The following is a 26714-nucleotide window of genomic DNA, read 5'->3' as shown; positions in this document are numbered from 1 at the left end:
TAATACGTTATTATGTAAATAATAATATGTTTTAATAATAATAATAATAATAATAATAATAATAATAATAATAATAATAATGCATGTATGTATGTATCCGATTTATTAAAATTAATTCTGCTATCTGGTTGTTCGCTAGCAGATAACGGGTTAACTAAACGCCCAGTACTGTAGACTTGGCTAATGCGTCCGCCCACCCTCGCAAAACGCATACTGAGACAGAGAGAAAATATCAGTAAAAAAAATAAAAATAAACAAAGAGGAAAATGGTAAAGTGAACGCAGCTGCAGTTCCAGCTCGTTTGATATATAACAAGTGGTGTGCGTGGTTGTTTTTGTTTGTTTGTTGTCTTTATTTGCTGATTCAGTTCCTCGGGATCTGAACGGGTTAACGGTGGAGTAGACAGCCAGCGACTTGGGATGCGACGTCAGAGCAAGCAAAAAGGCAAGAACAGACAGCGGGACGTCGGGACACACGTACAGTAGACACACAGACTGCCTTGGGGGAACGGGGAAATATTAAAAACACAAATAAGAAAGATAACGATACCCGGGGTCGTTCTAATGAAATGTCGCCGCTCAGCCTGTCTCTGTGAGATACAATGCGCATCAGCTGGCTCTTCTGAGGACCGGAGCCCTGGAAGCGTGATGTTTTTACACATTTGCTAATCAGATTTGTTTATTGTTCTTGCAAGTGTGGAAGATGGCAGCGAACATGTACAGGGTAGGAGGTGGGTAAGTTTGGAGGATTGATTTCAGTTCACTGAGGAATGGATTGGGCGTTTAGACTTGCAGCCGACGGCGCATATACTGTTTTGTGTCTTATACTGTACGCAAAGACAAGAAACAACCCCGTTTACACAGACGAGTCCATTATTATTATTATTATTATTATTATTATTATTATTATTATTATTATTATTATTATAGTTGTTATTAGTAATATTTATTGACGACATTACGAGGAAATCTGCGGCTTGCTTTACTGTTTCTGTACAGTCTAAATTTACATTTGCACCAAAAACAGTCACAGAAAATGCCAGCATGTTTAAAAATAAGTATTTTATTCATTGTACCTGCATAGGGTATCATGCTAAGGCACTGTACTGTTTATATGTAACAACGGAATCGGTGTAGCAGAAAACTCGTGCCTACCAGAGCAGTCCCGCAAATACATTACAGCACGGGGACTGGCTGCATGCAACAAAGAAACGAGCGTGAATGCATTGTAGCGCATTAGCCTGTGCAGAGCTCACATGTACAACAGCACAGCAGCGCGAGCGCTCTGCTGCACACGTGCATGGGCTTTGTTACAGTAAGGGGGGATGTTAATATTACATAACTGAGTGCTTTTACAAATAGACTACGCTGACAAGGGTTACTAGTAGTAGTAGGGTTAGTGTTATTATAACAAAAAGGCATGCTGTTAAGTTTTTCATCCTAACTAAATATACAGTTGAGTCCATATATATATATATATATATATATATATATATATATATATATATATATATATATATATATATATATATAATGTGCATTGGTATAATAATATGCATACAATTTTTTCCAAGCCTGTGTCTCAAGTCCCTTTCTATCTTTATTTCAGGGAAAGATTTATCTATCCAAAAAAAAAAATAAATAGGTTTTACATCACAAGTGTTTGAGATGACTCACCTCCCCCCCCCCCCCCACACACCCACACACCCACACCCACACCCACACCCACACACACACACACACACACATTGCACGGTGCCTTAGCGGTAGTGAATTTAACTGAAAGCTCTTCAAATGACCAGAAGTGATCAGTGGAGCCGCAGAAACCTGAAACCTCTTTGATTGCAGACTAAAAAATTAGACACGGGTTTTCTTTTTTTGTTTTTTTTTCCTTCTTTCTGTTAATACCCAATAACACCGATGAAGGCACTAGCAACTGCAGTTTGTATTTGGACCCCTGCTAGTTTTAGAGTGTGATATTTACATTTTGGAGAATATACATATATATATATATATTGTAAGGTACCAGGGAGGGGGTTAAAATCCTTCCCTGCTAAAAACCTTGTGAGAATGCACATTTGGGTGTTATGGGGTTTAATTGTGTAATTGTTTTATTGTTTAGTAATCCCTTGCACCTGGTGGTAATTGTAAATTAGAGCCAGGTGCAGGGTATTTAAGAGAGGCAGACAGGCTGTTTTGGGCTGCTGCTGAGGAAAGAGCCCGACTGTGTGTACGTGAGAGCAGGCGTATCAAAGGAAGGTATTGTGTGGAACGCGAGTTTGAGTTTTTGTGTGACAGGTAAACGGCTTAGCCGTCCTGTGGTTTAGCGAGGAACCAGTCTATGTTTAGTCAGAGCTCCAAGAGGGAGCTAGGTGTTTGTTTTGTTTTCATTTCTGAGTTTATTAAAAAGTGCGCGTCAGCGCCGTAAAAAATCAATTTTTGTGTCCTGGGTCTATTTAAAGGGGCAACGAACTCCGTGAGTGTGAGGATCGTTTACTATATATATATATATATATATATATATATATATATATATATATATATATATATATATATATATATATATATATATATATATGATAGAAAGGGACTTGAGACACAGGCTGGGAGTAAATTGTTCGCATAATTGTAGGCATATTATACACATGCACAGTGTGTGTGTATATCTAATATATATATATATATATATATATACACACACACACACACATCCCACATCCCCCTTCTAGCTGCTTGAACCCCCCAGTTGCACAATGCAGAGTAGCTCTTGCCCCAGAACTCCGAGCCAAGTCAATGGGGGGTCGTGCACGCCCCCCTGCTCTCTGTGGCTTGTCTGCTCAGGGTAATGAGCTTGCTTATTCCTGACTGGGGGAGCTGAGACTGCTGCAGTGCAAGGAACAAAAGGCCTTCCCTGCTAATTCTGCATGTGTGAGATGATTGCTTGTAACCCAGCAGAGACTCCCTGCATGCCAAGCAGATGGAAGGACTGTTCCTGTAAATGCACAATTTTAGCAGCCCCTTGTTCACATTTACCACGGTGGACTGAGGCTAAAAGCAGAGCAAAGAGAACAGTAGCAAAGGCACAGTCGGGTAAAGAACGGACAGCAGTGGGAGACCCCCCAAGAGCTGTGTTGAGTTATGTTTAGTTTTTTATTTTATACAAAATACTTAATTTTTTTTTTTTTTTTTTTACGCCTCATACCACCCAAAGAGAAGAAGAGTGACAGTGACTTACTAGCATTATTTGCATTCTTCTCATCGTTTGAGATGATGTGCGTTAGTTGTTTGCACTTCAGTTCAAATCTTTCCACGCAGAATAGATAGAGGATTTGTGAATCTGTTCTTGAACCGGTAGCTTGAATCTGATTAGCTTGTTTATTTAAACAAGGGAGCAATCTAGCAATGTAATATTCTACAGCTGCGGGCAAAAGTATTGCATCACCTTGAATTTTAGGATTGAGACCATTTAAAAAAAAAAAAAAATATATATATATATATATATATGTATATATATATATATATATATATATATATATATTTTAAATGGTAAATATATGAACATAATTTAAATCTTTTATTTAACATAATTTAATCAAAAAAACTGCTAAATGACTTCACAAAAGTCTACCAGCAGCCAGAATAGCAGCACAGTATTTCAAAACTACAAATTGCAACGCAAGCCGGTATGTTAACGTAGAGTTATTCAGCAGGTTTCATTCGACTTCATGAAGCAAAATGAGTTCATTCTGCAGAGGAATGCAAAACTGTTGGCCACAGCTGTGTTCAGACAGGAGCAGTTTTTTTGTATTGCTCTGGGTAGTTCTGTAAGTCGTCCAAATTTATAAAAGGTAATGTATGTGGAACAGTGCACAGTGGTAGTGATAGTTAGTATAGAATCATATCTCAGCATTGGATCACCAGTGTTTACTGAAAAAGACTGCTGTCTAGACACATTTGATCCTTTTTGCTCTGTCTGAAATCAGAACCGCTATTTTTTCTCTTCAGCTGCAGAGTCCCAATTAGACTCGCTCGTATTTTAGAGTAAACAAGCAAATAAATAATATATATAATATATCTCTCTCTCTCTCTCTCTAAAGGAATGGAATCCAGGGTTTATTTTCATAGTGCATTAGATATCCGCCTCTGCTGCAGTTGGTAGAGCTCTAGGGAAGATATTATTTGATTCGCTGTAATTGTTTCTGTACTGCAAACTTCCATTTGTAACCTCCAGTGCCCTTTCAGAGGAGTGCTATAACTCAGGTTAGCAATCGCAACATTAGCACTGATCTCCCTTACTTGATATCTGGAAGAGTCTCGAATTTTATTGCTAGAGTATTGAGCGTTGTCATTTTTCTCACTCTGTTCTGTAAATGTAGGGTTTTTTGGTTTTTTTTGCATTTTTAGCTTGCTTGCTGGTGAATATTATCTGGTCATCGGGTTTCTGATCTGTTGGATCCACCCATTATAGTACAGTCTTTCTATATTGTTTGTGTTGGTTGTTACAAAGCTGACACACGACCAGTAACACACACGCGGCATTGATTACGAATCCTTTGCATTCCCTCTGCAGATTATGTTTACTTTGAGAACTCTTCCAGCAACCCGTATTCAGTGAGACGAATAGAGGAATTGAATAAGGTAAGAAAAATAAAGATATGTTATTATCTATCATTCCAGCATCCAAAACACCTTTATATGAATTATGCCTTCGCTGCAAACAAGCGAGGAGTTATTTAAATGGAAGTATCCACTTTGATATTAATATGACACTTTCTACATTGGGATTGCTCCTATATATAAGAGGACCATGGTATTTTTGCAGTTATGCTTTTTCCATGGTTGTAATACGCATTTACCTTACCCTGGTTTGCCACGTTTGTTAATATGGTTTACGATACCTTGCTATTCTTTACAATGCTTACCTATGCCGTACCATGCTTTCACTTTGCTTTACAATGCTTGCCTATGCTGTACCATGCTTTTACTGTGCTTTACAATGCTTCCCTATGTTTTACCATACCTCTCTGTGCTTTAAAATGTTTCCCAATGCTTTACCATGCTTTCACTGTGCTTTATTACACTATGGGAAACGTTTATAAGGGTTTTCTTTAAGTGCAGAGGAAATTCAGTTGTTATTCTTCTGCTTTCCCATAGTAATGCATAATAAAGCAAAGTAAAGCATCGGTAAGCATTGTAAAGCCCAGAGAGGCATAGCAAAGCAAATTAAAAAGGCTGGCAACCGTATAACCATATGGGAAAACGGCAGATTTACCATGGCAAACTTTATGAGGCATGCCAAGTCCAGTCGAGTACACTGGTCACGTAGACAGGCAGCTGTAGTTTGATGGTGAATGCATGTCACTAGCAGGCCTGTTTTTCTTGTGCTCGTTTGCAGACTGCAAATGGAAACGTGGAAGCCAAAGTGGTCTGTTTCTACAGGAGACGAGATATCCCCAGCAACCTCATTGCGCTGGCTGACAAACACTCAAGTGAGTCTCATTCTCGTCTGGCTCCTCACTCTGCACTACACCTTGGCAATGCAGACCAGTCTGAGAGACGCTCGATAAAACCAACCAACCAATCAAAACCTTTAATAATTTTTAACATGGTACAAATCTTTCGATTTAACAACTGTGAATTGAGAACAAGACATAAACTGTGCAAAGCTGCAAGTTGACAGAAATATAACAGATGCAAAGTGCTTTCTGACTTCCATCGCTACCATGGCCAACTTTAAATCCTGTCTGCTTGTGTTGTTTACAGTGAGCTCTAACGCAATTGGCTGGAGTGCACATTATGTATGTTTCTTTGCGTTGTGATTGGGTTGCGCCTCAACCAATCAGACGGCTAGACGGAACACTCCAGTTCCGATAGAGGTTTCACTTGTCTCCTCAGATCCATAGAGCAGCCAAAGGGAGCTTACAGTGCTAGACAAGATTGCTATTCAAATGTAGCTCAGAGCAGACATAGTGTTTTCAGCCTCCTGTGTGTCAGTGCCAAGCTTTGGGAGGGCAGAGGGAGGGAGGGTTGCGCTAATTTATGTTCGGGAGCCTCTTGGCACACCAGAAAGCGAGCCAGCCATAAGCACAGGCCATTGGGTCACCACTCTTCTCTCGGGACGCACTACTTCCTCACTTGCTGGCAGTCTACAGCTGTGGCCAAAAGTTTTGCATCCCCCAGAGTTTTTGGATTGAGGCATCATTTAAAAATACTAAACTCCTATATGAACATCATTTTGATCTTAATTAACACCACAGAAGCTGTAATAGTAGTGCAGTAGTATTTCATCTTAGATTTTTTTTTTCTTTCTGAAGTATATGGGAAAACTACAAATGGGTGTGCAATTCAATATGTTAAGCTAACATTGATCAGCAGGTTTCTTTCGACTTTATCGAGCAAAAGGAATTCGTTATATAGTTCATTCCTTTGGTCGTAGCTCTACAGCGCCTAACACTGTTACCCTTGGCTTTGTGCTTGGATCACAGAGGAGCTGGAAGAGGAGATTGAAGGGGAGAGTTTGCAGCAGCTGACTGAGAGACAGATACATCAGCTGAAGCACAGAGAGCTCTTCCTGTCCAGGCAGCTGGAGTCACTGCCAGCCACCCACATACGGTAACCACACAGTGCGCTGTTCAACCTTCAGCCCACCTTGCTGGGTTACAGTGCATGGGATAGGACACCTCAGAATGTTAGCCGCCTTCTAGACGTGTTGCCTGATAACCTCAATGCTTTACTAAATATCTTGTTATCCCTGCATATCAACAGTCACAACAAGAACTCACCCCCCCCAATACATTCTGGTAAGTGTAGTTCTGCTGTGAAAGTTACCTGTGACAGGTAAAACATTCCAAAATGCATGGAGATGAAAAGCCTGAACTGTCCCAAACTATCCTCGTGTACGCGGATTCATATGGTAACCCTTTCTGAGTGAGTTTTAACAAGTGTTACATTTTCTCTTTCCCACAGCGGGAAATGTTGCGTCACTCTGCTGAATGAAACAGAAGCATTATTTTCCTACCTAGACAAAGAGGTACGACTTGCCTTGTTTATTTTATCTTTGACTGTCCAGTCTGCCTGAGCTCTGTGCTTCACATTAATAAAGTGTGAAGCTGTCTAGGGCCTGACTTCACACTGTAAGACAGGAAGGGAGCGTAATGGGTTGGGGCCGTCCAGAACTGCTGGAAAATACACTGCTGGCATTTGAAGTAGATTTCTGTGAAGTGTTCTGCGGACCTGCTTGTGTGTTTAGTGTTTGTATTAATAATGGCTTATAAAAATGTAAATCAAGTATACATAATCGTACCAAACAGTTTCTGGTTAAGTAATTTAATATAGCATCATTTTTGTCAGTAAAATCTGTAGAACCTGTCAAACAAAACCATCACATCACATGAGACTTCTTGCTGGACCACATTTTTGAAAGCCTTAACTCCACTATTTTAATTAGCTCCTGTTTTTCGAAGGAGACGAAACTGAACGACTCAGTTATATATGTTTTCAGGTCACTTTAGCAGTTTGGTTGTGATCATTGTGATGACAACGCAGCTGCAGAATGTGGTGAATCATCTGTGGAACACTGCGGATTCCGCAGCAGCCTGAAAATTCCAGTTTCCGAGGAATTCCATTATCTGCAGATTTAGACTTATTAATGGGGAGAGAACGAAGAGAGAATGGGAGAAAAAAAAACTAAAAACATGCCCTGTTTAGCACCAGATCTCTGTAAATACAATGTACAGCAGACATTCTACACTGTACTGACTTTATCCAGAAGGCAGTTTCAACTCCCCAGACAGCATCCAGCTGGTTCAGCTGAAAGCTAGTTACACAGTAACAGCAGGGTACCTGTAGCTGGCTCCTATTCTCTGTTTTGTTGTTTGATAGTAAATTGGAAGCGATGGGTACCAGGGAGAAGGCTTTTTATCGCTGAAGGACAAGCTCGATCTATGAGGGAGTGTTTTGTCTGAAACAAGCTGACTTCCTAAACAGTATTGCTTTCTTTTTTCTCCCCACAGACCAGGTGTTTTTGTTGTTTGTTTTTTTAACTGCTGCAGACGAGTGCAGAGCCTGTGTCTCTGTTCGCTATACAGGTCCTCAACGTGCAGTTTTGAAAGAACAGCAGCAAGCATTTCATTTTGAAACTTCTACTGCTGGGTGAAATAAATCGTTTGTTTCTTTCAGGTAGCGCTACACTTGGAGAATTAAATTGAGCAAGAGAACCTCAGTGCCATGTTTTAAAATGCAAATGCAAGTTTGCTGTAACATGTGATTCTTTGAAAACTGCACACGTGAGACCCGCCTAGCCGAAATGTCTGTTCAAGAATATTTTGTTTTCTGCAACCTCTTTAATGTTATAGTTACCAGCAGTAGCATCCCTTTTTCTGCAGGACGGGTTCTTCTACGGCCTGGTCTATGATCCACAACAGAAGACACTGTTGGCGGACAAGGGCGAGATTCGAATTGGGCCGCGATTCCAAGCCGATATCACAGACCTCCTGAAAGAAGGTGAGCAGAGTTCGAAACCCTGTCAAGTCTGATCTGTGCTCGGTGAAAGGAGTTCTAATCAATGCTTTTAAAAGACACGTCCGTATCCCTTATTCGCTGACATTATGTAAGCGGTAGAACGTTAAGAGTTAAACGCAACAGGAAGGGTCTTGCCAGACGGTAAAGCCCTCGGATGAGGGCTCTATTGCTTAACTATGGATCAGAGATTCCCTTTGCCCTGATTGGTCAATATGGGGTCTCCAATCGCTGGTGAACTGGATATTTGTGCCAAATCAATCCCCATAAAAATTTATGCCGAATCTCCAATCCGTTTTCTTATACTGGTTATTGTGCCGAGATATTAGGTAATTCCCTTTTTTTTTTTTTTAAGTGGTGGGTGTGTTCAATAGTGAGTCCTGGTAATGTGTCTCTGTTTGGTCCCATTGCATCTAGACCAACTCTGGCCCTCGAGATCTAATCCAGTCCAGGTTTTCACTCCAAACATGTTCTAATGTAGTTAGTTGAAGCTGCTAAGAGGCAATTAACTAATTTAGGACCTGGTTGGAATAAAGACCAGGACTGGAATAGATCTTGAGAGACAGAGTTGAGTACCACTGATTTAGACACTGGCTACAACACACACACGTGATTCATAGTTACCAGGAAGCAGCAACAACTTTTGAAGTATTGTGATGTCTTTTAAAATATATTCCAAAAGTATATTAAAAAAAAAAAAAAAAAAATCTTCAACACAAGCTAATTGTATTCACCACAGGTTTGCACCAAAACTGACAACGTAGTTGGCTTTTCCCACCTGGTCTTTGTTCCAACCTTGTTCTAAATGGTTTAATTGAACCAGACCCTGATGTAGTTAATGATCTCATTTTAGCTGTTAAACCTGGAGTGGAATAGCCCTCCAGGATCGGGATTGGACACCCCTGGACAATATACTTAATTTATCCATTGCCAGATTCTATCGAGTTGTGCAATATTACTTTGTTAAAAGCAAACTGATGACCTGCGCTGTTTACACACATTGATTGATGATTAATTTCATAGTCTGCAGTTGCCCTACCACGCTGAATCGTCGACAGGCTTGCGTCCTCTGACAGCCCGGTTTCCATGGAAGCAGAGGCCATAACAGATACATTTTTCGTAAACCAGTCTTATTCTAAAATATTTTCTACAAATAATTAAATCTTAAAGGGATATGATCATTATTGTGTTGTTTTTTTACTGCGTATATATATATTTTCAGATATTATACTGAACGTGAGTTTATATAAATTCAATAAAAAAAATTAAAAAAAACAACAATTCAGTAAGGTTTTGAAAAGCTGTCGGTTTTACATTTCAGGTGAGACTGACGATAGGGATCAGACAGAACTGGAAACAAAGATCTGGGAGCCGGAGAGTCCACTAACTGATCAGCAGATAGGCCAGTTCCTGGTTATTGCACGGTAAGTACTGATCAAAAATGCGTCATTGGTCCACTATGAAAGGCGCTATATAAAATAAAGATTGATTGACTGACTGATTGATTGATTGATAGAACTGTAAATGTTTTTTTTTTTTTTTTTTTTTTATATGTCTGTCCTCAAATGAGTTTGCCATAAAGGGTTAAAAACACTGATTGGACCCCTGTCTCTCTGTCTGTCTCTCTTTGTCTCTCTGTGTGTCTCCCAGTTCTGTTGGTACCTTTGCCCGTGCACTAGACTGCAGCAGCTCCATCAGACAGCCCAGTCTGCACATGAGCGCTGCGGCTGCATCCAGAGACATCACCCTGGTAAGAGACAGCCGGGAACCCCTCCCTGAACTGAGCTCCCAGGGCAGCCTTGCTGCTGCCTAAACTGATAATGCACACCGTCTGCAGCTGTACGATTAACCCTGGAGAATCAGCCCAACTCTGATCTGTAATTATACAAAAGAATGCTGGCGTCTGTTTTGGCGGGTTAAGTGAAGTTTGATAGCAGTGAAAGCGTTCTGAGTGCCGTTGGTATGAAACGTTTTGTGCAGCCCCCCAAAATCAGCATCTGAGCCGATCAGACCAGCGGTGTCCAATCCCGGAGGGCTATTCCGCTCCAGGTTTAACAAGTGCAATGAACTGACTACTTTAGTGTCTGGATGGATCTGATTTGGGTCAATGAAACAGTTTAGACCAAGATGGAACAAAGACCATGAGTGGAACAGCCTGCTTTGGCCAGCCCTGGATCAGATCTATTAACCCATGAAATGCCATGACCTCATTTAAGGACAGGCTACTTTGTAATTTTTTTTGGAGCATTTTTAACTGGCATCTTACCTGTTATTTCAATATAAAATAAGAAACTGAAGCCTAAAAATGATATGTTTCTTGTTTTTTTTCTCCCCACAGTGAAGATAAAGCTTAATTGTCTTTGTGTTGAGCTTTATACCTGCGTGAAATTTCACTGGTCTGATTACAGACATGTCTAACTTGACTCCTCAAAACAGGAAGCAGCAGTGTTCTTGTAGAAAACAAAGGATTTATTCTGTGAATAAATCTTGATTTATTTTTTTTTTTAGAATGTATCAAATTACATAAATACAGCTTGTGTTGTGATTTTCTTTTCAAAGAAAATGTGATTTGGTATTTCATGGATTGGATAACGACTTGACTAACCGGGGCTGATGTGAGTTTCATGCACTGTGTGTTTCTCATTCAGTTCCATGCCATGGACACGCTGCACCGGTGCAGCTATGACATGTCGTGCGCGATCTCCGCTCTGGTGCCTCAGGGGGGGCCGGTGCTGTGCCGAGACGAGATGGAGGAGTGGTCCGCTTCCGAGGCAAACCTCTTCGAAGAGGCGCTGGAGAAATATGGCAAGGACTTCGCTGACATTCGACAGGACTTTGTACGTACTTCACTCCAGTCCTTCTAAAAAAAAAAAAAAAAAAAAAAAAAAAAAAAAAAAAAGGAAGATTGCTCTCAGGAATTAAAAATTAAAAGTTTTATTTATTTATTTATTTATTTATTTTTTACCTTAAACTGTAATCTTCTGTGTGCAGCAATAAATGTCCAGCTCTGTCCAAAGGTTTTGCATCACCCTATAGAATGAACACATTTTGCTTCGTAAAGTTGAATGAAACTTGAAAAAGTGACAAAAAAAAAAAAAAAATGGACATTTCGAAATCTAGCATGAACTAATATTATGGCTTCCTGCAGACTTTTACAATATAATTTAGCAACTTCTTTTACACGATGTTAAGTAAAAGATCAAAATTATGTTCATATATATATCCTAAAATTCCAGGTGATGCACATAGCTGTAGAGCTTTTTAATAGAAAGCTTATGCATAAGAATGATTTCTGCATGAATTCTTCTGTATTAAGGGTTAGAGTTAACTGTGTTTTTCGTTTGTGCCCATTGTAGCTACCATGGAAATGCTTACCCAGTATTGTAGAATATTACTACATGTGGAAGACCACTGACAGATATGTGCAACAGGTACGTATGCCACTGTGTATCCAAGTGCTGGGGCAGAGTAGATTTGTAGTGCTTATTTTACACAGACCATTTGCTTACACTATCTTTTTACACCTGGAAAGAGCTTGTACTGCGTTGGTTCCCGGCATCTCCGTGGTCAATTGTAAATATATTGCATACTGTAGTCTGCCTGGGAATTGCCAGAAACTCGTGAGCAACAAGTCCAGGTTTGGCGGGGCTATTAAACCCTGTGTCTTGGGGATCGCTTGTCCGATTTGGATGACGTTCCTGTACCACACACTGTGAATGCAGGTCATCGCTGGTGACCTGCTTTTTCCTGGTGCAGACATATGTAGTATGTTATAAATGTCCATGTGTATGTGATTGACATGCCTTGTTTTATGCTCACAATCTGTTTAGAAACGTTTAAAAGCGGCCGAAGCAGAAAGCAGGCTGAAGCAAGTTTACATCCCAAACTAGTAAGTGAGTCTTTCCCATAAGGATCAGTTTAATTGATGCTATATAAGGGTTTTGCTAACACAGAGCAGTGTGCAGATTTACTGCAACACCTCAAGATTTGTAATTGATATCCTTACCTGTATATACCTACCTGCATGAATGTCCGCTCAGTAATCGGTGATGTAGAAACAGCAGGCGCTCCTGTGTGAAAATGTTAGACCGCTTTGTGCTTTAATTAGGCATCTTAAACAACTTCTGAAAAGTCTCCTGCATTTTATAATGAGTGGCTGTGTGTTTCTTTTCTGTTACTATTTTAAATGAATTGCGTGTGCGGCCTGTTAAAGTCATCAATTCAATCAGGCAATCACTAATTTGCCTATTTTGACAATTTTGCAAGATTCTGTTCCAGTGCTTTTGATTTCGTGGACGCAACAAATCAAAATAACAGAAGCAGTAGGGTGTTTGAATAAATCTGCACACTGCTGTGCTTACTAAAACTGCCTGTCATCATAATGCTTACTTCCAAAATGCATTCAAAAGGTAACGTTCAAATTTAAAACCTTGGCAAGTAAAGGATAGAAGTTTAGATTTTTTTTTTCTTTTTAAATGAAGTAACAAGCCCAACCCGAACCAGATTAGTGGGAACAGTGTGAAGCCCGGCATGGTGAATGGGTCTGGATCACTGGGTCAGAACAGCTGTGCGGGCCGAGCCTGTGAAAGCTGTTACAGTGAGTATCCCCATAGCCAGAACAAAGCTTTAATATGGAAAGGTCATTCCTTTTGGTCGCCCAAGCCTGATATCATTTGTTTTTGTGTGTAGCTACCCAGTGCTCTCAGTGGTACTCCTGGGGTCCTCCCAGCATGCAATGCAGGCTGTGTTCCCCCTGTTGGAATTACTGGAAGAAGTACGGTGGCCTGAAGATGCCAACAAGACTGGAGGGTGAGAAGCTGGGGCCCAGTAGGAACAGCATGGTTAGTAAAAAGGGTTTGCAGGAAATTCATTTGTCTGTCCAGTAGTGAAACCATGAGGGACTTTGTTCTGTAAGGTTATATCTTTAGAGAATTATTGTTGTTCACCCACTCCCTGTGTAAAGTAGTCCACGTTAGCACATGTTTAAATGATGTATTGTAAATTGAGGAAAAGAAAATTCCACTCAGGAACTGTGTGTTCTGTTTTTAAACTTTAGAATCGTGTGGCACGAACTGGAATTCTGGACGAATCTAGAACAGTGATTGGTCTATTTCTTAGACCAGTTTTCTTCGCAATACAGATAGCTCTGATCTTACAGTCAACGTGTGAACTAACATACCGGTCATTTCTCTCCCAGAGCCCTTTTGGATACTGGGTAAAGAACGCCAACCCCAAATACACACTGAAGACCAAGCAAGCGTTCTACCTCCAGACTAGCACGCTGACAAGAGTCGCACGGCAGCTGTGCCTGGCCCACCTGCAGCCTCGCCGGGCAGCTCGGAGGCCCTTTGTGCCTGTCAACAGCGTGGAGATCAAAGCACAGTGTGAGCACACTGAAAACCTGTCGTTTTGCAGTTTTACCTTTCTTTTGCTGTGGTTGTGCTTTGTAAATACCTGGGGTTAACATATGATTCGGGTACACTGAGACAGGTCAAGACCGTTCAGGCTTTTCAACTAACACCGCAGTGCATTCTGGTATATCGTATGTGTCCCAGTTATCTTTCACAGAAGGACTACACTTCCCAGAATGCACTGGGGTGTGAGTTGAAAAACCTGAACTGTCCTGGTGTACACAGAGTCATGCGATAACCCTACGTTTGCATTTAAGCATAGTAAAAGCAGAAAAAAAACGACTGTGCACACTTAATTTTGTTTTTAAACTTTAGAATCGTGCGTCATGCACTGGAATTCTGGACGAATCTATAACAGTGATTGTTTTATTGATTTGTAACTCAGTTTTTACATGTATGTGCTTTGTTGAGGATCTTCACAATATTGCTCTGATCTTACAGTGAACTAACATGATTGGTTCAGTTAAAGAATTTAGAACACATTTGGAACAAAGACGTGGAGCGAAAGGGAACCACTTTGGCCAGCCCTAGTGTAAATGTTCAATGTTTTAAAGTCAATTGATTCAGTAGGGGAACAGGAATATAAAGTGACGATGTTCTATACCTTAAAAAATACCTTTAAACAGGTTTGGAAACACTGCCTGATGGAGCAAGAAAGTTAGTGAAAATGAGGCCAATGGTGAGGAAGCCCTTGGAATCAATCGTGCAGTACATGGGTCAGTATTCTGTACACTTTTACTAGCAGGAGCCTCAAACAAATAGATAACCAAAGTTTCAATGTATTTTCTTTATTAGCGCTGGCAACATTATCCCTGATCTTTTTGGTTCTTTGCTTGCATGCATTTAGACCGGTGGTTATACCACGGTCTATTCATCTAACTTTTTTAAGGACTGTTTTTGCAAAGCACTTTTTTAAGAATCGAGGTAAACACTGTTTTTCCCCAAAGGGAACGTTTATTAATACTCTTCAGCAAAAAAACGTGCTTTTGAAACCGTTTGCTTAGGTGCAGAAAGATGGGCCAGGCTTTTTGTTTAGCTAATTCTAGTATGGAGGTTAAGATTTAAATCAGCCTACCCCTAATGGAAAGAATGTAGTATAGTTTTACAATAGCCCATCTGTATGCATATAGTCCTTAAGATTTTTCCAATGAGGACTAATAAGAAGTTAGAAAGTTGCAGAAAGACTACTATAGATAACTAATTGCATAGATATGGTGTGTCTTGCAGGGCTGCACCCCTATGTAAAGCCAGAGCCAGTCAAGTCTGCCATTAGCCTGGGCAGTGCCAGCGTGACAAGAGTGGTCCCGGTCATCAATCACGGCTCCACCACCATCCTGGGCAAGCGCAGTTACGAGCAGCACAACGGAGCTGAAGGTCAGTGTCTCGCTTTGTGCCCGTTGCCACCTGGGCTCGCTACACCGTACAATGGATGCCACCCCAGCACAGCTAACAGCTGGTAGTCCTTTCGGAAAACAAACCCTACAGCACTGGCATGGAAAATAAGGAATCGCTGCTGCTGTGCAACCTTCCTACCCTGCTCAGATGCATAATTCACTATTTTTTTCATCTCACTTCGCTTAAATTCAACCTTTCTCTACCTGTTATCAGTACTTAATAAAAACTCCACAGTGCTTAAAGAAATAATAAATTCCATGACAAATGTTTCCACCAGGAGCCTCTCCTAAAGCACAGTTTCTATGTTCTTAGTCATATTGGTGGTTTGCCATAATGGCTGCGAATTCCTACTGAATTCCGACTTCCTTGGAATATCTTCTGCACTTCCTCGGAGTTCTGAAGTCATTTTGAATTCAACCACCTGTTAATTCATGTGGATTTAATTGCCCATGTTCATTCCATGTTTTTTTTTTTTTCGTCACAAATGATGTTGAGGGATTACAAGTGGAGTAAAAATAGACACAGATGTTCTTGTTTGTGTCTCTGCCAGGAAATATGAAGAAAAGGCTACTGATGCCATCTAGAGGTAAGGAACCCAAATTGCAGTTCAAAACAAGAGCCCCACTGCGTACAATGCACTGCAGCTACAACCAATTTATATAACAGCACATAAAAAAAAAGCATGTTTTCCATTTCGACTTTTAAAAAAAGTCAGATGTTCCTTCTATAATTAACGAGCTTTCATTAACCTTTCAATTATCTTATTCTTTTTCCTTTTCAAGGTTTGCCAAACCACAGTCAAGTGCGACAACTGGTGAGTCACTTTGCAGTGTTTTACCGAGTGATGTGCATGTTTGTAAAAAAAAAAAAAAAAAAAAAATAAAAAAGGTGGTCTATGAAATATGCTTGAGAATTGACTTGGAACTGAAAAGTGTGCAAAAGCCAGGCCTGACAACATCTCCGTTTGTTTACCCTTTGTAGGGTTGGTCTAGGTGTTGTGTAGTTTGATGGCTTGCAGCATTCAAATTGGGCAGAAAAACAGCACATTCAATCTGGTATCAGAAAGATTTACACTAAGCTAAGTTTCAGAACCTGGGCATTCAAGTAGATGTAATCTTAGTCCTTGTTCTAGGTTTTAGGTTATATATCTATTAATATCCCGGATATTCCACAGAATGCCATAGGGGGGCGCTGTGACCAAATGCTCCAAGGCTCTTGATAATTGTCAGGCCAGATGGTCAACTGTACTATATTTACCTGTGAGTTGAGATTCTGTGAAGTGGCCCCCCCTCCTGACAGGACTGCTCTCTCCCCACCCCCCAGGCCAGGCTCAATAAGAGTTACCTGCTGAATGGAAAGCCCTACGAGAGACCCCAGCGTGTGATGAAGCACGGCTCTCTACCACCTCTCAAGGGCCGGAGGATGAACTGGATCGACGCTCCCGACGACGTGTTCTTCATGGCCACTGAGGACATCAGGTAGAGGGATTATTATTAAGGGTGTTTTTTTGCTAATTTCCATTAAATGTACCCACTGCCTTTAAGTTCCCTGTGAAAATTCCCATTTGTGAAAGAATGCTTAATTTATAAATAAATACAGCAAGTGTTGTTTTTTCTTATTGATACATGACCTGTTGTGACACTACTGTACCCCCCCCCCCACCCCAAAACCATGCCCTGTAGGATAATAAAAATCTTCCATCTTCTGTCTTTAGAAAAGTCCGCAAACTCCTGGCTTCATTTGATATCAAGAGAGCAGCCAGGCAGCCTTACAAACAAATCATCAAGCAGATTGAATCCGAGCTGGATGTCCCGTCACAGCTTCGACACCTGGCCAATGAGGAGCCCATCGTCATTGAAGACTAAACCCTTCCCCTTTCGCTCACAAGCTCAGTGGATTTACAACAGAGCGACTAGTAGCACCAGTGCGCTAGACCTGCAAAATACTGTAACGATTCACCACCCCCTCCCCCCTGGCACTTTGATAACATTGAATAATTTTAACTCAAGACAACGGCAGGAAATTGGAGATCCAGCATCTACAAAAACAGGAGTCCTGTTTTATTTATTTTTTTGTACAAATGCATTTTTTAATTTTTAATTTCTTTTTTAGGAACGGAACTTTGTCTGGCTGTGTGTTTTCACAGAAGGTGGTTTTTCTTGACCCTTCATAGGTTTGTACTGTAGTGCGAATTCGTGTTGTCGAAGGACGGGTTGCGTTGAAGTCATTCCTGGCCTCCAGCAGACGGACGTCTCTCGTTCATTGCGTGACAGGCTTGAGGGAAAAAAAAAAGCTGCTGCTGAAACTGCCTAAGTTCAAAGATGGGGAAACGAAGAATCAGTGTGTTTAAGAATAAGTAGCTTCAAATGTTATTTTAATGTTTGTTTTTTGTTTTACTCATTCTATCTTTAGTCTTTCTGAATGAGTCTGGCATCTGTTGCTCCAATATTGAGTTTTAACCATTTTTCTAGAACTATGCCTTTTACCTTGCCTGCAAAAAAAAAAAAAGAAAGTGCCAGGACCAAACAGCGTTCCTATTTCCATTCAAAATATGCGACTTTGTGACTTTTCAACTTACCCTGCCACCTGTTCCACATAGATGTAGACAGAGCGAATAGGTGGTTTTGACATTTGAAACTGTAGATTGTAACATGGTTTGAATGGAATAAGAAAGGCTGTCCAGTGCCTGGCAGACTCAAAACCAGTTACAGAACAACGGTAAGAGCCGAGTATTTGAGCAGCGCAATCCAGAATCGCTCTAATCGCTAGTGGAATCATTTAACCATTCCATGTAGAGCTTGCATGTGATCGTAAATATCTGTTTACATTTTTATAAATTATATATGATAATAGTGGGCAACTTTTTAATTTAATTAAATTTTTATTTCGATTTCCCAATTGTTTTGCCCACGATTTTGTCCTGAATTTGGAATGTCCCTGCTGTTTTCGTTCTTTTCAAGCTTTGCTCTTGTTTAATTTTCGTGCACAGTGGAGTGAAAATCTTTGAGAACTTTAATCCACAAGTTTCTTGTTATCCATAAGGTCCAAAACGTTCTTTTCTTTTGGTCCGGATTTGATCAGAAACGTAAAATATAATTAACACGTGTTCTCTGACATTCTCTTTTCGGCGTGCCAACAGAGAAGCATTTTTTTCTTTGGATTTTTTGAGGTTCATTTCAATTGCTCATCGTGTGCCAAAGCAGGGGAATGCAATGCTGTCGATTTTCATCCAGTTCCAAATGCTCTCGGACTATCCACGCATCCAGGAGCATCCAAAAAATAATCCTAAACGTTAAATTATACCGCATTCCTCTGAACATCACTCTTAATCACTATCAGATTGCAAAGTTGCTGTCAGTCACCCCCAGAGGGACAATTGAAATATTATTATCTGTACCACCAAATCTTTGTTCCAACCCTGTTCTAAATATTTTTTTATTGAACCAAGGAAACCTCCATCCAGACCCTGAAATAGTTAATAATCTTGTTTTTTCCTAACGTGGAGTGGAATGGCTCTCCAGGACCGTGATTTGACCCCCCCTAGTGGAGCATTTGGGACTAGACAAACCTGCAATGCAAATACAATACGACACCAAGTGGCCAATACATGGGAACTACAATATATATAATAGATGAGCTTCAGTGAGTTACAGGAAAATAATTCCATCTAGGGTTCCTGTGACGTCATAAACTCAGAGAGCGAAGGCAGAGTTTCTAAACTGTCACAGAATCCTGAGATGGAATTGTTTTCCTGTAACTCACTGAAGAGGCCCGTCTATTATTATTTATTTTTTTTTATAATACAAAGAGACAGTTGTGATGCTGATATTAAAGAAGGCGAGGTTCAGCGGTACAGTTGGGTGTTTTTTTTAAGCCTCGTGTTTCAGGGCTGTACAGGCGTTCTGTCTCGTTATCCCTTAGCTCTTCAGCTTTATTTGAATGGTTGCCTTTACCTTGTTTTAATTTCCCGCTCCTCCGAGATACAAATGTACCAGCTTTACATCTTAATTTTTTTTTTTTTTAATGTGTTCTCATTGTGTTGATCGTTAATGAATATTTCTGTGCTGTGGGTGTTGCCGAATGATTGAAAAGGAGGCATTTTGTTTTTTGAATTGAAAGCGATGGTCTCGGAGTCGAATGGGTCACAGTTCAAGTATATTTTACTCTAGCGGAATTATCACTTTTTGACATCACTACTGTAGTATTTTTCCCAAATGGCTCAGGATGGAAATATAGCCTTCATCCGTGTGTATGTCTATATATATATATATATATATATATATATATATATATATATATATATATATATATATATATATATATATATATGCCTCACAGCTCCAGGTTCCTGGGTTCGATTCCAGTCTCAGGGGTCTGTGTGGAGTTTGTATTGTTCTCCCTGTGTTCGCGTAGGTTTCCTCCCACAGTCCAAAGACATAGGTGGATTGGCCTCTCTAAATTGCCCCTTAGTTGCCCTGTGATGGACGGGCGTAAATGTCCTCCAAACCCCCAGGGGGCATCGTCCTTCGGATGAGACGTTAAACCGAAGTCCAGTCTGCTTTGCGGACGCTAAACATCCCATGGCACTATTTCACAGAAGAGCAGGGGCATAACCCCGGTGCCCTACAGCAGGCAAAGAACAATCTGGACCTGGATAAAGGGCAGCTTGACACTATATCACTAATGTGTTCCGCTCGCTGTGAAGATACACTTTGTGTCCTTAGTTGTTTCTGACATGCTGATGACTTTGAAAAGACTGGCCTCTCTGGAGCTGTCAAGCTGGCACACCACAGTGTAACACCCTGCATTTAGAAGATTACCTATGTTGGATGTTGGTTGGTTCGAGACTGGATTTTCATTTCAATTCAGTGGCAATCAAACATGATTCGGATGTGCAAGCTGTACTGTATGCAACGGGTGAAATTACAGTGCTTGATGTATCCTGCAATGGACTGATGTTTTTCAGAGAGGAATTAAAAACATGTTTTTTTTTTTTTTCATCACAACCCCTCATATGAGCATAAAGTAAAATAAATGTGCCATTCATTGTTTAATAAAAAAAACAGTGCTATTCACTTTTTTCTTATTTAGCATTCCAATTAATTAATCCAAGTTATTTTAAGACACTGAAAAGTTTCACTGTTAAAAGAAAACTTATGTCAAGATTCAATCTTCATTGCTATATATTATAAAGACATTTCAGATGGCCGTTTCACATAAATATCAAGGATATTATTAAAAAAAAAAAAAAAAAAAAAAAAATCAGATTGCTGTATTGCATCAATAGAGATTATTTAAAGCTGTTTTGCAGAATTGTTAATCTAATATAAACTGTATTTGTAGCCTAATGAACTTCTCATGTGGGGAGAAAAAACAAAACACATCCTGTCATGTCATCAGCCTCTCTATAGCAGCAGTACATAAATAAATAAAAATGTACACGATTTACCTAATGGGAGGGGTGAGCTTGCATGGATGAACATCAATGCAGCAGTTTGGGACATCAGGAGCTTACAAAAACAATCATGCAGGAGTAAGTATATTTTATTTGATACAATTAGTTCTAATTGCACAATGTATAAAACTGTGTGACTGATCTCTGTGTTAGGACTCCGATACATCAAGGCTATGGGATCAGTAATGTCTTACTAGATTATCTCCTGTGTTCTGAACTTAAATATAAGCTTCAAAATAAGGCACTGGTTCTGCATGACACAGGTGCAGATTGCTTAGCTTCAAAAGTTGCACGCTTGTCCTGTTGGTAATTTTGTTATCGTATGATTTATAACAAATAAACGAAATAATCCTAGAAAATGCTCCTGTAACAAACCGATTTTTAAGTTCTGATCTGCAAAAAAAAAAAACAGATCAACGCTAATATTAAACTAAAATCTCCCGTTTTCATCAGCTTTAGATTTTGCATTATGTTAAACCAATTAACCAATGGTTACTGAAATCAATACCCTATGCTGTATTTTTAATAGAATAGTTCAATACCACTTCAGCAGGTTTAAAAAAGAGAGAAGCAAAGTTAGGATTTTTTTTTTTTTTTTTTTTAATTCTAGCAATGTGTAACATAAAGCATGTATCAGATATAGAAAATGTAATCTTATCTTTTTTTTTTTTTTTTTTTTTACAATCATTATACAAACTATTTCCCCACTTCAAGTTGACCAAAAGTACAGAAACCAAAACAGTTTAAGCATGTAACATGTTCCAGACACAGATGCTGACAGACTGTCTGGCACACTTACTTTTGATATCCATTGAAACATTCACCATATTTATAATCCATGAAAGTTTTAAAAAAAAAAGAAAAAAAAAAAAAAAAAAACACTTTACAAAAAAAATGAACAAAACAAACCCAATTCTGTTTAAAGTAAGAGGCATATTGTAATCATAAGCATGTTCAGGGCTTTGAGAAGTTATACACAGTACAACTATTGCAGTTCATGAATTTCAACACGTCAGACTTCACAGTCCAAATCCTTTAAAAACAGATTTTTTTTTTTTTTTTATTTTACATTCGGTTATTTTTGTCTGAAATAACTTTAAAATCCTTTTTTTTTTTTTTTTAAGTTTAATTTCAACTATTTTTCTAACTACATTTCATCAGGAGCAATCCTTAAAGAAAATCTGAATTTGAACTCTATTGTTTCTTAAAAAAAAAAAAAACATTTAAACAGTATTTTGAGATTGTACAGTAATCTACAATGTGCGTTCCCCATTACAATAATGGAAGGGTATTAAAAACTCACTCAATTGACTGCTTTCATGCAAGGTCTTATTTGAAAGGTTTTAAACTCCATGTATACAAGTTAGCACCTACATAAAATGTCAAGCCACTGTATTTCCATATGGAAAAGCCCAACAGAAGAAGAAATCGACAGGGTTCAAGAGTTTCATCTATGTAGCAAGTAGGCATACATCTGAAGTCTTACTTAAACACAAGAAACGCGCCACTTTTACACAATTGTAATCCCTTTAAAGCTTAAAGAAATGCTTGGCAAAATCATAAGAAAAAAATTAAAAGTTAATTATATTGTACATTTATTCCAGTTATTCAAGCTGGACACTGCAGTTCTATAAAGTGTGTAAGTGTGAATTGAAAACGCACAGCATGCAAGGTATACCACTAACGGATGCAGGTTTTATTGTTCCAACTCAAATCTTGCACTCAAGAACACAAGTAACACTGCCATGTGTTCAGGACCTCAAAGACTGGGTTGTGTGATACCATACCATTAAACACTGGTAAACCAGTCCCTTCTCTTTTGCTCAGATATGTACAATTAAACATTGCTTCAAGAAGTTTGCTTGTATTTGGGTCTGTGCCCGACGTCCACATATATCCTTTTAAAGATGGCTTTGTAGCTGGTCCAAAGAAATTAAAAATCGGTCGTTACTTAAAACTAGACTGAATACTTATTGGTCATTTTGTTTAAAGATAATATCATCTTGGACCACTCAGAATCAGAATTTATATTTAAAACAATGTTTTTCATGGAGGAAAAGTTGAAAACTGAATAAGGGAGGGCAGGCTGTAGTTCCAGGTTGTTATAATGCTCACTCTCTAGCAGTTAATAAACAAAACTCTGCTCAAACTGTTCTTTCTCCAGTTGCTGCCCTGTCCAGCAGATCTCAAGTTAAGTTTTTGGTGCAAACTGTTAGGAATAAAAACCATCGTACTAAATTCTACATTATTTTCCATGTTTTAGCAACCTTACTTGAAACCATAATCTTCCACAACTATGATAAAAATAATAATTAAAACACTGTCATTCTGCAGTCTCTAAAAGAGTCTGGTTCTGACAAAATGATCAAATCAAGGTCTGTCTCACAGAAAGGCCAAGCTATCTACTGAAATATAAGACGCACGTAGAGAGCTATGCAGGGTTAGCAGTTGAAAGGTGTACCTGTAGGATTCTCGTTAACCATTTCACATAGAGGACTCCAATCCACTATGAAGGACGCATTTAAGGTTGGTAACTTTGTCCAAATAGGCTTTACCATTTTATTTGAATATATAAAATTGAACCCTATCCTTGTGAGACACTCTGTGATAGAATTCTTGGGTGTCCCTTTGTGGCTGCTGCTGCGAAACACCTTGTGGTGACTAGAGTCCTAGGGAGGCATCAAATCCCGTACTGATATCCCCCCTATAAAAGCTCCTGATTTCACAAATGTCTGTTTTTTGGGCGTTGTTATGCACACTGAAATTTATTAAAAAAAAAAAAAAAAAAAAAAATTCCCCCTTTCCATTGACATCTCACTTCATGTTTGCATTCAGCCAGAACCTTCAATCCTGTGGAGAAAGAAAGAGGCGACCTTTTTTAAATGTATGGTTTGCATAGGAAAAAAAAAAAAAAACACAAACTGCCTCCATATTTATCTATATCAGTTGAGAGTATGCTTCTGTAAGCCTGCCTTGAACAGAGGGAGAAAATAACAAATAGTCCCCTCTATTACTGAGATAGTTCAAGCATTAGGTCTCGAACCATACTGCTTGCTTGCCATGGACTGGTGGGAGCATCGTTTCTATTAAAGGAGGTGAGGGAGCAGTTCAGTCTCCATGCCTCTAGTCTGCCCTGGACTGGACTGGAGGGAGTACCCCTCCTCTTAGTGGGTGAGGGAGCAGCTCAGTCTCCATGCACATTCAGACCTTGGCCACCGCTATCCAGTGCTACCTGTATGATGGCTCCTGTTCTATCTCCGCTCTATTAACAATGTGGTATATTATTCAATGTGTCTTACCTTCCAAACATGTACAGCATGTGTCCTGGGTCATCTGCAAAAACTCTGTGCAGACAAAAAGCAGAAAGAGTGGGAGTCAGTACAAAGGTCAAGCCAACAATGCTTGGACTTCAACCTAGATTATACTGACTTTCAATAAAAACACTTTCCATAGAGGAAATCAAGCAACAGTCGAGATGGTTGTCTTGTACAGTCAACTCCCTCCTTTGTTAAACTCAGGCCTGGTTGCCACTTACCCATATCCCCAGTGATAGAAGGCCCGATCTTGATAGAAGTTGCACAAGAAGAGCCAGACACTGATGGTCTCCATCCAGAAGATGACAAAAAGGAGCCAGACAGAGGACAGGAGGAACAGCTCACACACCATCCTCGCTGGAGGGTCGGCACTGCTTCTACAGGGGGCTCGCTCTGGGCCACTTGTCAGTAAAGTACTGGGTCTGCAGACAATGGGGTAAGAGGTGTGGGGGTGGGGGGATAACTCTTTACAAGCCACAGAGAACATGTTATTTATACTGTACAACTGTTCTATTGCAACAGCATCTCCCCCCACCCCCCCCCAGAGAAGGGCTACCATTTGTAGTAGTCAAATAGCTCAAGCAAATGGCCAGCTGTTTCCATTCCCTTCAGTGTCAGGGAAATGTCTCACCTACATCAAAACCAGGCAGCCATATGGTAGTGGTGACAACAGAGCCACAACCCCACTCCCTGCAACACTGATGATTATTGGCTTGAAGGGAGAGTGTGTTGTTGGAATGCTGTGGCTGCAGAGCGGTCTGGGTGGAGGGGAAATACTAATTAAAAACATGGATGAAAGAATAACTGTAGCAGTTATCTCCAGAAGTACAAAAAGGGCCAACGTCATGCAGCGCGGTCTAGCTTCAATCTAGTCGAAAGTCTGCAATCAAGCACCAACTCAGGGAAGCAAAACAAACTAATTATTAAAACGGAAATATTAAAATGGGTCCATTTATTTGACTGGAGCCGCTACACAGAATACACTGCCAGCAGCCTCTGTTGTGGTTCCTCATTTACCACAACGACTGCTGATGCCATCTGAAAAGGCTTTGAGTTTACAGAAAGGGAAATTGGTAGATATAGTAAGGCTTTATTTTGTGCAGCAGCAAAATCTGGCTTAATCGCCACTGTGACAAAAAAAAAAAAAAAAAAAAACACAAGCACTGACCAAAAGTAGCGCGTACGTGTTAGAACATATGGCAGGGAGCGACATTTAAATACAAAACAAACAAACGATTTGTTTCCAGGCTTTCCCTACATAACAAGGCCTGGAAAAATAAAAATGCCATAACACATATGACTGGCCATCTCAAAAGATAATTATATTATGCGTTAATAATATAATTAGAATACGTCTTGGATTGATATCACATATACAATAATCGTAACTAGTAGTTCACGTTAAGATTCCGCCTGATGATCTACACGGATCAATTAAAACGGTACATATGCATTTTGTTTAAGTGGGTTTACAAGTAGGCTACGTTATATTTAGTGCATGCCAATGAAAACGAACTGATGCTAAACGGTGTATCATACTGCCCTAAATGTGGCTATGCCGTGTCACTTGTTTTAGTTGGCCATTCACTTTATAGCTAGCTGGGCTTAATGGAGATTTTGATAGATAGATATCTCGCAGGTACTGCCAAACCATGCAAATGCATAACAGAGATTATTTGTACACGTCTGTCTGATAATTATTCCCAAACCTCCGTTTCCTATCTCGAGAGTGCAATGGGAATACGACAGTGCAAAGGATTATACGACAGGAAAAGAAAACCTTTCTTACCTCCGGTGATGAAGCGCGAGTTACAACCGCTTCTTGGGCGTTTGCTGTCGGGAACTTCTCACTAATTTACCGCCTGGATCACCTGGGGCCTTAAGTTCTGGACAACAAAAGCGGCTTTCGCTAAATATTTCATTGGGGAGGGCTGATCCGGTGTAAACAGCGAAAGGGGAAGATGGGTCACGTGTCTTGTGATAAAACAAATAAATAATAAGTCAACCCGGTTTGCAATTTATTGTACGAAACTGTTAAACACCTATACGGTACTCAGCCAAGCTGCATCCACAAACCAACCGTGTTCCCCGCAGCGGTGAGCTTGCAGGAAGCACGTTTAAACTCCTCCTTGGTACAGCCTACGTGTAAACCCGCTCCTTTCTTATGCGTTTGGGCATCGGCGATTAGTCAACACAGCCAAAGATACTCAGCAGTACCAATACAGACTATCTGGAAACATCCCTCGAACCCTAGACCTTAGCGCTGTAGAGTCGCCCATGCACTTCAAATGAAAATCGTGGCGACTTGCAATTCTGATATTTGCATAAATTCCGCCTACAGACAGTTTAATTACCGCTTTCTTTCGCCTTAAATCGAAAGGTACCTGTTTTGACTTTGTACCTTTTCAAGGTGTGCAACACTGTTCCACTCCCACTCTCGCCACGGTGGGAGGAAACGCAAATGGATGGAGATGCGGATGGATCACATTAGTTTACTGTAAAGCTACGTTCAAATCAGCATGACGTTCAACATCTACTATGGAAATCATTAGTAATATTATCAGTGCTTTCTATTGGATGCATATATGATTTCTAAAGAGAGTTTTAAATTTGTATTTAAAAA

The 26714-nt window shown here is 39.9% G+C and overlaps 1 protein-coding gene and 1 long non-coding RNA gene across 2 annotated transcripts; one reads left to right on the top strand and one right to left on the bottom strand.

Moving 5' to 3' along the window:
- Positions 1-359: 359 nt before the first annotated feature.
- LOC121304808 (metastasis-associated protein MTA1-like) lies at positions 360-19491 on the top strand. The gene is made up of 20 exons (XM_041236205.1): positions 360-730; positions 4570-4637; positions 5395-5488; positions 6485-6611; positions 6966-7029; positions 8384-8501; positions 9838-9940; positions 10167-10266; positions 11165-11353; positions 11873-11947; positions 12347-12405; positions 12998-13113; positions 13206-13357; positions 13714-13900; positions 14554-14643; positions 15155-15301; positions 15873-15908; positions 16105-16136; positions 16646-16800; positions 17037-19491. Exons 1-20 carry the CDS (start codon positions 703-705, stop codon positions 17185-17187), a joined length of 2091 nt encoding a protein of 696 aa, XP_041092139.1. The 5' UTR covers positions 360-702; the 3' UTR covers positions 17188-19491.
- A 1887-nt stretch (positions 19492-21378) lies between these two features.
- On the bottom strand, positions 21379-26338 carry LOC121304962. The gene is made up of 4 exons (XR_005948012.1): positions 25881-26338; positions 24313-24513; positions 24077-24121; positions 21379-23627 (listed from the first exon to the last, which is right to left on the bottom strand). It is a non-coding gene; the product is annotated as an uncharacterized LOC121304962 (long non-coding RNA).
- Positions 26339-26714: the final 376 nt, after the last annotated feature.

The sequence above is a fragment of the Polyodon spathula genome, chromosome 40 (assembly GCF_017654505.1).
Source record: "Polyodon spathula isolate WHYD16114869_AA chromosome 40, ASM1765450v1, whole genome shotgun sequence".
NCBI classification, from domain to species: Eukaryota; Metazoa; Chordata; class Actinopteri; order Acipenseriformes; family Polyodontidae; genus Polyodon; species Polyodon spathula.
This window is presented reverse-complemented; position numbering and strand designations above follow the sequence as displayed.